Raw genomic sequence first — 9,719 nt, 5'->3', positions numbered from 1 at the left:
AAGGGTCGCGTGCCTTAAAGTCCTTGGTCAATTTAACATCAACTCCTTCATCTTTGAGTTTGGCAATTTTTGCGACTGTATCCCGATTAAGAGCCACTCTCTTTCCTCGAACCCAGGAGACGATGAGGTTGCCACTGTGACTTTGTTTGTTTTCTACATTGGCATAGAATTTCGGGACCAGATTGGGATAGTAATGCTTTGGCAAATTTAGTATAGCCTCACATCCGAGTCGCTTGAATGCCGTGGAGATGTGGTAGTGTGCATTCACCTCCGGTGCCAAATGTTTTTCAATGATGATTTCTTTGTCCAAACCGGCCTCGTACCACTGTTGATTCTCGAGCGAGGTGAAATGAGTGGTATCGTAGTCAGGAAGTGGCTCGTCACGGCTAGTGAATGCGGTCTTCCGGCGAGACCGAGGTGGTGGCTCAGGCGAAGGAGATTCTTCCTCAAGCGACTCCTCATACAAAGAAGGTGTATGTTCTTCACTTGACGATGGTGTAGGAGTACGAATACGAGCCCTCCTTGTACGAGCCATAGTACCTATAAACAAGATGAGTATTTATTAGAAACGATAGAAACTTGCTCATACATGTTAAATAGGAATTTAAGAAAATTTTGATAGAGTTTCCCCTTGTAAAAGGGCTAAACTCCCTGCCAACATGTACCAAAAAGCAACCAAAAATCCTACTTAACACATTTCAAACTCAAATGCATAGTTTCAGGTAGAATCTCATCAAAGAGTTCGATCATTTCAACCTCAACCATTATTTCAAGAATGTACATGCCAATATATTCTTAACTTTATCCACAAATCACACCACAATTGGCTATACACATTCTTAATAAAGTGCATACGAATGAGCACCAAATTTACCAAAACAATTACAAATTAACTCAAAGAGATAAGAGATTTCAAGCAAAAAGGTTGAATGTTCTCAATTAATCGCATATCACTCTTTTAATTGGTACAACAGTGGCTTATACTCCCCAGAACAAATTCAAATATCCAATGAAAGCAAAAAATCACAAGTTTAAATCACCAAAATGCTCAAGCCCAATAAATTTAAAAAAATACCAAAAATATCACCAAATCCACAATTTTCCCTATACTAAGCACAAAAATGTTAGTAACAACGTATTCTAGTACAATGTAGCACATTTATAACAAGAATTTCAACATATAAGCAATTATTAGAATACGCCCAAAAACTAGAAAAATGCAAGAATAGGAAATATAAAATCTCAAAGAAAGTTGCAAATTGTTACCTCAGATGTATAGGAAGATGCTAGAGGATGATAATGATAAAAAATACGGAAGAAACTAGTCCAAATTCACCCCCAAATTTGAAAAAATCAGATGCGGCCCGAAATTCAGTTTTGACGATCGAACTCACCAAATTGATGTTTTTGATTTCAAAAAACTGAGGGTTATGCTCAAAAGAGGTTGGGAGATGTTTTTCTGGTAAAAAATTGGATGTTTTATGGATGAAATGAAAGATTGAAGGAAGGGATTAGGGTTTCGGTGAGAAGAGGGAAGAAGAATTTGAAAAAATGCAGAAACGAGGCTTCGGTTCTGCTATATCCGCGAACTGATCCGAGCTCGGATCTGTTCTGGAAGTTCTCGGATCCGACATGGGCTTGGATCTGCTCCGCCAGAAGCACAGACGAGCCCTTGGATTTTTCTGGAAATTGTTGGATCCAAGCTCGGATCAAAGGATCCGCAGTCGGATCCGTCTGTGTACTTCGGATCCGAGCTCGGATCTTTATTTCTTTGCACTAATTGCAGAAACTGCAATTTTTCAAAATTTTTTCTCCCTTTTCCGTCCAATTCCAATACACACATTGGAAACAATTTTTATCAATTCCAACCTCCCACACACATGTAATATATCATAAACACAATATGTAACCTCTCAAATCACATCAAACACATCTATATTGCAAATCGAGGGGTGAGGTTCTTTGCTCATTTTTACTCTTTTATACCAAAATAGCACCTTTGGGTATTAAATGCACATTAAATGAGTCCATGAGCATTTATAAACATGTTATCACCAAAACTCACTTGAATATACTTGAAATGCACACTGCATATATGAATGGTAATTCTAAACATTTAAAGCACAATTTTGATAAGAAAATCTCATCCCTTTTTACACTTGTTCTTCAAATGCACCTCCAAGATGGATGTTAAGACTCCGATACCTCCTACAAACAAGTGAAATATATTTAATTAGTTAATTAAATCACACCAAAATGTAAGAAACACATAAAAACACACGACTACAATATTATTATTAGGTTGCCTCTCAACAAGCGCTTTGTTTAGAGTCGTTAAACTCGACTCTCCTACAACTCTTTTAACTCTCCATTGCGTTTCCTAAGGAGTAAATTACTCCTTTAGGAACCTTTTCTCCGATCAAATAGGGTTTCAATCTTTGACCATTTACTTTAAATGGAGAACCATTTTCTCCTTTTATTTCCACTGCTCCATAAGGAAATACTTGAGTAACTTCAAATGGTCCTGACCACCTTGACTTCAATTTTCCTGGAAATAACCTCAAGCGTGAGTTGAACAAAAGTACATTTTGCCCTACCTGAAATTGTTTAGGAATAATATGCTTGTCATGCCAATATTTGATCTTTTCTTTATAAATTTTGGCATTTTCATATGCATATAGTCGGTGTTCCTCCAATTCACTTAGCTCAAGTAATCGCTTTTCACCTGCAAAATTAAAATCCATGTTAATAGATTTAATTGCCTAATAAGCTTTGTGCTCAATCTCTACAGGTAGGTGACAAGTTTTCCCATAGACTAAACGATACGGCGACATCCCTAGGGGTGTCTTAAATGCCGTTCGGTAAGCCCATAGTGTATCATCTAGCTTTGTAGCCCAATCCTTGCGTGATTTATTCACAGTTTTCTCCAAAATGAGCTTTATCTCTCTATTAGCTAGCTCTGCTTGTCCATTGGCTTGAGGATGATATGGAAGTGATGTCTTGTACCTACAACCATATTTAAACAATAAGGAATCCAATTGTTTGTTACAAAAATGTTTCCCTTCATCACTTACTATGGCCTTAGGTATACCAAATCTACTGAAAATATTCTTTTTAACGAATCTAAGTACAATCTTAAAGTCATTAGTAGGTGAAGCGATTGCTTCTACCCATTTAGAAATATAATCCACTGCTACTAAGATGTACTTATTATTAAAAGAACTAGGAAATGGTCCCATAAAATCAATACCCCATACATCAAATAACTCAACTTCCAAGAATGTAGTTAGGGGCATTTCATTTTTTCGAGATATATTTCCAGTTCTTTGGCATGCATCACAATTTTTAACATATTCCCTAGCATCTCGATACATAGTTGGCCAATAAAACCCTGATTGCCATACCTTTGCCACAGTCTTTGAAGTACTGAAATGACCACCTGTTTCAAGGTTATGACATTGATATAAAACATTATGTACCTCATCTTCAAAAATACATCTACGTATCATACCATCGGCACAATGTCTATATAGCAATGGTTCCTCCCAAAAGTAACTTTTGACATCATGTAAGAATTTCTTCTTTTGATGATAATTAAACCCCTTTGGAATCTCTCCACTAACTAAGTAGTTAGCAAAATCTGCATACCATGGAGAATTTCTAAGTGCTAGGACAAACTCATCCGAAAAATTCTCTTGAATTGGAACCTGATCTTTGATTGTGATATATTCCAAACGCGATAAATGATTTGCAACTAGATTCTCCGATCCCTTTTTGTCTTTTATCTCCAAATCAAATTCCTACAATAAAAGAATCCACCGAATTAGTCTAGGTTTTGCATCCTTCTTATGTAGCAAATATTTAAGAACTAATTGGTCCGTATATATAATAACTTTAGATCCTACTAAATAGGATCTAAATTTATCCAAAGCAAATATCACTGTCAATAGCTCTTTTTCTGTCGTTGCATAATTGAGTTGTGCCTCATTTAGCAACTTGCTAGCATAGTAAATGACGTGCAATCGTCCTTCTTTCTTTTGTCCCAAAACTGCTCCAACCGCATAATCACTTGCATCACACATCAATTCAAATGGTAGTGACCAATCGGGTGAAGTTATAATTGGGGCCGAAATCAATTCCTTCTTCACCCTTTCAAATGCAACCAAACAATTGTCATCAAATTGAAAAGGGGTATCTTTACATAATAAATCACATAATGGCTTTACTATTTTAGAAAAATCTTTAATAAAACGTGTATAAAAGCCAGCATGTCCTAAAAAACTCCTTATCCCCTTGACATTGCTTGGAGGTGGTAATTTTTCGATAACTTCTATTTTGGCTTTATCCACCTCAATTCCCATGGAGGAAATCTTGTGTCCTAAGATAATTCCTTCTTTTACCATAAAATGGCATTTCTCCCAATTCAGTACAAGATTTGTTTCCTCGCATCTCTGCAAAATCAATTTCAAATTATGAAGACAATGGTCAAAAGATGAACCATACACAGAAAAATCATCCATAAATATCTTCATAATTTTCTCAATATAATATGAAAATATAGCCATCATGCATCGTTGAAAAGTTGCAGGTGCATTGCATAAACCAAATGGCATCCTTCTAAAGGCAAAAGTGCCATAAAGACATGTAAATGTGGTCTTCTCTTGATCCTCTGGAGCTATAGCTATTTGATTATATCCTGAAAAACCATCACGAAAACAGTAAAATTCATATCCAGCTATTCGCTCCAATAATTGATCAAAAAATGGTAGGAAAAAATGATCTTTTCTTGTTACCGTATTTAACTTACGATAATCAATACACATTCTCTACCCTACCACAAGTCTGGATGGAATCAATTCATCATTTTTACCTACGATTGTAGTTATTCTACCTTTCCTTGGTACCACATGAATTGGACTAATCCAAATATTATCGGAGATAGGAAGGACTATACCTGCATCAAGCCACTTAAGAATTTCATTTCTTACCACCTCTTTCATGTTTGGATTGAGTCTTCTTTGTGTTTCCACCACTTGTTTGCAATTGTTCTCCAATAAAATGCGATGCATGCATATAGAAGGACTTAGACCTTTAATGTCTGCAATTGTCCATCCCATTTCCTTCTTATGCTTCCTTAGAACTTTTAGCAACTTTGTACACTGCTCATCATCAAGGTCAGCACTAACAATTACAGGTAAAGTACTATTTTCTCCAAGAAATTCATACCTTAGATGAGTTAGAAGTGGTTTGAGCTCTAGTTTTGGAGGTTCAATTTCTGAAGGTGGTGAAAGCCCTTTTCCTTGGCCAAGACTTTCATACAAATTACCCATTTTATAAGGTGCTTGAAAATCCAAATACTTGGCCAATTCTTCAATTTCTCCACAATCCCCTTCTTACTTTCCTAAACTCATTAAACAATATTCAAGAGGATCAAAATCAAAATTGACTTGGCTCATCTCTTGAGTTAGTTTATCAATTGTGTCAATAGAATATGCATGATCGGTAAAAGAAAGGTATTTTCCCATTTCATGCAAATTAAACTCTACCTCTTCTTCACCTACTTGAAACTTCAGCTTGCCATTTTTAACATCAATAATATTACGTGCAGTAGCTAAAAATGGTCTACCAAGAATAATTGGCATAGATACATCTTCTTCCATATCTAACACCACAAAATCCACTGGAATGATAAATTTTTGAACTTTTATCAATACGTTCTCCAACACTCCCAATGGATATCTAATAGACCTATCCGCTAGTTGCAAAGTAATATTAGTGCGTTTAAGCTCCTTCAAACCCAATTGTCTAGTCACCGTTAGAGGAATCAATGATACACTAGCACCAAGATCACACAATGCTTTAGAAAAATCAATGTTACCTATGGTACAAGGTATAGAGAAACTTCTTGGATCCTTCAATTTTGGTGGTGGCTTATTTTGTATAATTGCACTACACTCCTCAGTTAATGCTATTGTTTCACAATCTTCCAACTTCCTTTTTCTAGTCATGATTTCCTTGAGAAATTTTGCATAAGGCGTAATCTGCAAAAATAGCATCGGCAAAAGGAATGTTAATATGCAATTGTTTGAAAAGTTTAACAAAATTTTCAAAATCCATATCAAACTTATTCTGCTTTAATCTTTGTGGAAATGGAACCGCAGGAGGAATTGGAATGGTAGCGGAAGATGATGGTTGATTTTCTCTTGGTTTCTCTCGGCTATTTTCTTTCACTATCGCCTCTTGGTTCCTCTGCTTTTCTTCTTGTTTTTCATTCTCATCTTGCTCAACTTCCACCACTGGAGGTTCTTCTAATTGCTTACCACTACGAAGAGTAATGGCTTTGACATGCTCCATAGGATTTACCTCCGTTTTGCTAGGTAATTCTCCTTGATTTCGATTATTCAAAGAACTAGCAATTTGACCAATTTGGACCTCTACATTCCTGTACATTGTAGTGAGTTGGTCCAATCTTCCTTCTACTCGATCAAATTTGTCCAAAGTAACTTTTGCGAGTTTTTTCACTGCCATCTCCCAACTAGGTTTAGTTTCAGCTTGTTGTTGCCTTGATGGAAATCCCGGTGGATTGGCTGGCCTTGGTTGATTTCCTTGATCCTTCCATCCAAAGTTTGGATGATTTCTCCACCCCGGATTGTAAGTATTCGAGTAGGGTTTATTTTGAGCATTACGATTGTAATTATTGACGAATTGTACCTGCTCAGAATCAACACACTCATTAGTATCATGTTCACCTCCACATATAGAACAACACGTTACATGCGCATTAGATGAACTTGGATCAACTCCACCTTGTCTACTTAGTAACTTCATCACATTATTCATTTGAGCACTCAGCATATTGAGAGTGTCCATTTCTATCATACCTGTGTGACGTCTTATATTACCTCTCTCATTGGCCTATTGGTAGTTATTTGCTGCCATTTCTTCTATCAAATTCTGAGCTTCTTGGGGTGATTTACCCATTAAAGCTCCACCTGCAGCTGCATCGATCATAGTTTTAGTAGAAAAAATTAACCATTATAGAAGATTTGTATGATTAACCACTTCGGCAGTCCATGATGTGGACATTTCCGAAGCAAATCTCTAAACCTTTCCCATGCCTCATGTAATGATTCACCTTCTAATTGGCTAAAACTAGTGATATCCATTCTTAGCTTAGCAGTCTTACCTGGTGAAAAATACTTATTCAAGAATGCTCTTGATAAATCATCCCATCTGGTGAAAGTATTAGGAGCATGAGAGTGTAGCCAAAGTTTGGCCTTATCTCTTAATGAAAATGGGAACAATCTTAGCCTTATAGCATCATCACTAACTCCATTCATTTTAATTGTATCACAAATTTCCAAGAATGTAGCTAAGTGTGTATTAGAATTTTCTACTGCATTACCTCCAAATTGAGACTGTTGAACTATTTGGATAAGTGATAGTTTAATCTCAAAATTGTTAGCATTTGCCGAAGGCCTTGCTATGCTTGTTTGAGATTTTTGTGTTTCCGGTAGAGTAAAATCTCGTAGAACTCGCCTATTTACTTCGTTTTCTGCCATTTCTTCTTCAAATGGAAGCTCTATTAAGATTTCCTCTATTGGTTGCCAAATCCCTTGTTCCTCTTGCTGTGGTGTGTTCCTTCTTTGTCTATATAGTGTCCTTTCAATTTCTAGATCGAAAAGTGCAACTTCTCGAGACGCCCGGTGCATACACTACAAATAGAAATAAGAGATATTATGCAACTTCGATTGTCAAAATTTGATTACAATGTAGGATTAAATATAATCAGCTCAACTAAAAAAAATAAGCTGTCTAAATTAATAAAGATGATTAGACTCTAATATTGCCACTCCCCGGCAACGGCACCAAAAACTTGACGGGATTTTTATATCAATGCAAGTTTAAATTCGATTTTTATACCCGTTAGCTGCAAGTATACAGGCCGAAACTGTAATGTAGGGTATGTATCGGGTCGATCCCATGAGGAGCAATTTAAACAAGTACTAGACCCTTATTTTTCTCTATTATTTAGACTTACAATAAAAATGAGCAGAGAAAGTATATTGCTATAGTCTACAAATCTGATACACAAATCTAGTTTAACAAATGTAAATGAAGAATTCTTACTCAAGAAAGATTCTAGGGATGTAGATTCCACTTATGGCATAATCAACACAAATGAATGGATTTATCTCTTGTTATTATTCTTGTTTAACTAGAGATTCATTTCCAAATTTACCAAGTCTCATTCTCATGATGAAATGGCCTAGAATAGTTCAGTTTTCCCTATTTTCATGGTGAAATACTACTACTCTGTTTTCTTTCATTAAATGCTAAATAATCCACTTAAGTGTATCTCTATTTTCATGAACATACAACTTAAGCTCTACTCATGTGTTTCCATTGTTACTACCAATTCTCACTGAATAATAACAACTATAAACATGCTATTGGTGATCAATCAATAACAAGTAATCACAGCTACACAAGTAGACAAGTTAATACAAGATATAACAAATGTAAATCACATTCAATTAGTATTATTTAGCCATAAGTTTCATCTACTCCCTAGATTAAGGAATTTAGCTACTCATGAATGATTTAACAATCAAACTCACAAGTTTATTAATGCAAAACATCATGAAGTACAAGTACAAGAAAGATAAAAGAAAGCTTAGCCAATTGATGGTGAAGCCCTCCAATTCCTGCTATGCTCTTGCACAATATGATTACAAGTGAAAACTCCAAAATGCTTCTCCAAGAACTCTTAGCTAGAGAGAAACTAGTTACAAGAAGGAAAACTAGCTACGTATGGTATGTCCCTGGCTTCTCCCCTGTGTTTCTGCATAAAAAGTGGTAGAAAGTCTATTCCTCTCACTTCATGATTTCCTCCACTCAGATTTTGTAAAAAGAAGTCAAAGATATGATGTTTCCTTTTGTCTACAACTCATTTGATCTTCTCTTTTATTGCAGAAGTATGTGCCACCGATTTCTGTCCCTCAAAATAGCTAAAAAAGCTGTGAGAAAGGTAAAGAAAAACGGCTGTGGCACTTGCTGAAGAGAGAGATAGATCTGAGCCTCGGATCCGAGGGGTGAAAACGGACCCGAGCTCGGATCTTAAGGATCCGAGGGCTTTCCATGATGGATCCGAGCTCGGGTCCTCTGACCTCGGATACACTCCTCCAGAAGTACAGACGAGGGCTCGGATCCCTCTTTGCTCTCACGGATCCGAGCTCGGATCCGTGCCATTAAATATTCAGTTTTTCACTTCTTTTCTTTTTCGTTCATTTTTTTGCTCCTAATTTCTTGTGTACTTTATCCTCTGGACGATCCTTACATTCCCTTCATCTCGTGCATGAATTTCATACATCGACATGCTTCACAATTTCGCAAAATTAACGCATTAATCCACTCGTTTATCAAGTTTTGAACACTTAAACAATATTTAAACAATTATCACCAAAAGAGTTCAAAAATGGCTTTAATCTTCTCAAAACATACCAAAAGTTCATGCTAAACTTGTACAAAATATATGTTAAATATTCACTTATCAGAAAGGTTATTTGAGGAATTAATACTCGACTCATGTGAGTACTCACAAAAATTTATTATTTTAAATTCCATTTCGAGCTTATTTAAATATTTAATGGCCTGTTTGTCCCAAATCTTATTTTCTAACCTAAATAGATCTAATCACATGGGTCTATAGTTTCGTT

At 36.0% G+C, this 9,719-nt stretch overlaps 1 protein-coding gene and 1 non-coding gene across 2 annotated transcripts; one reads left to right on the top strand and one right to left on the bottom strand.

Annotated features, from left to right (window-relative positions):
• Window positions 1-2,762: 2,762 nt before the first annotated feature.
• LOC113759717 lies at window positions 2,763-6,528 on the bottom strand. Its single transcript, XM_027302290.1, has 4 exons — window positions 6,157-6,528; window positions 5,814-6,041; window positions 3,405-3,439; window positions 2,763-3,006 (listed from the first exon to the last, which is right to left on the bottom strand). Exons 1-4 carry the CDS (start codon window positions 6,526-6,528, stop codon window positions 2,763-2,765), a joined length of 879 nt encoding a protein of 292 aa, XP_027158091.1.
• Window positions 6,529-7,068: 540 nt separating this feature from the next.
• Window positions 7,069-7,175, top strand: LOC113764332. The gene has a single exon (XR_003467602.1). It is a non-coding gene; the product is annotated as a small nucleolar RNA R71 (small nucleolar RNA).
• Window positions 7,176-9,719: the final 2,544 nt, after the last annotated feature.

This window comes from Coffea eugenioides, chromosome 2 (assembly GCF_003713205.1).
Source record: "Coffea eugenioides isolate CCC68of chromosome 2, Ceug_1.0, whole genome shotgun sequence".
In the NCBI taxonomy this organism is placed as follows: domain Eukaryota; kingdom Viridiplantae; phylum Streptophyta; class Magnoliopsida; order Gentianales; family Rubiaceae; genus Coffea; species Coffea eugenioides.
Note: the sequence above shows the minus strand (reverse complement) of the source record. Positions and strands in the feature narration are given on the sequence as shown.

What these genes read in the sequence shown, in the direction of transcription:
- LOC113759717 (XM_027302290.1), bottom strand. Translation starts at nt 6,528, where the DNA reads ATGGCAGTGAAAAAACTCGCAAAAGTTACTTTGGACAAATTTGATCGA. An exon ending in TATCATTGATTCCTCTAACG is followed by an intron (nt 3,440 to 5,813) that starts GTGACTAGACAA and finishes ACCTTGAAACAG; the next exon opens with GTGGTCATTTCAGTACTTCA. An exon ending in CTTCAAAGACTGTGGCAAAG is followed by an intron (nt 3,007 to 3,404) that starts GTATGGCAATCA and finishes ATATGGTTGTAG; the next exon opens with GTACAAGACATCACTTCCAT.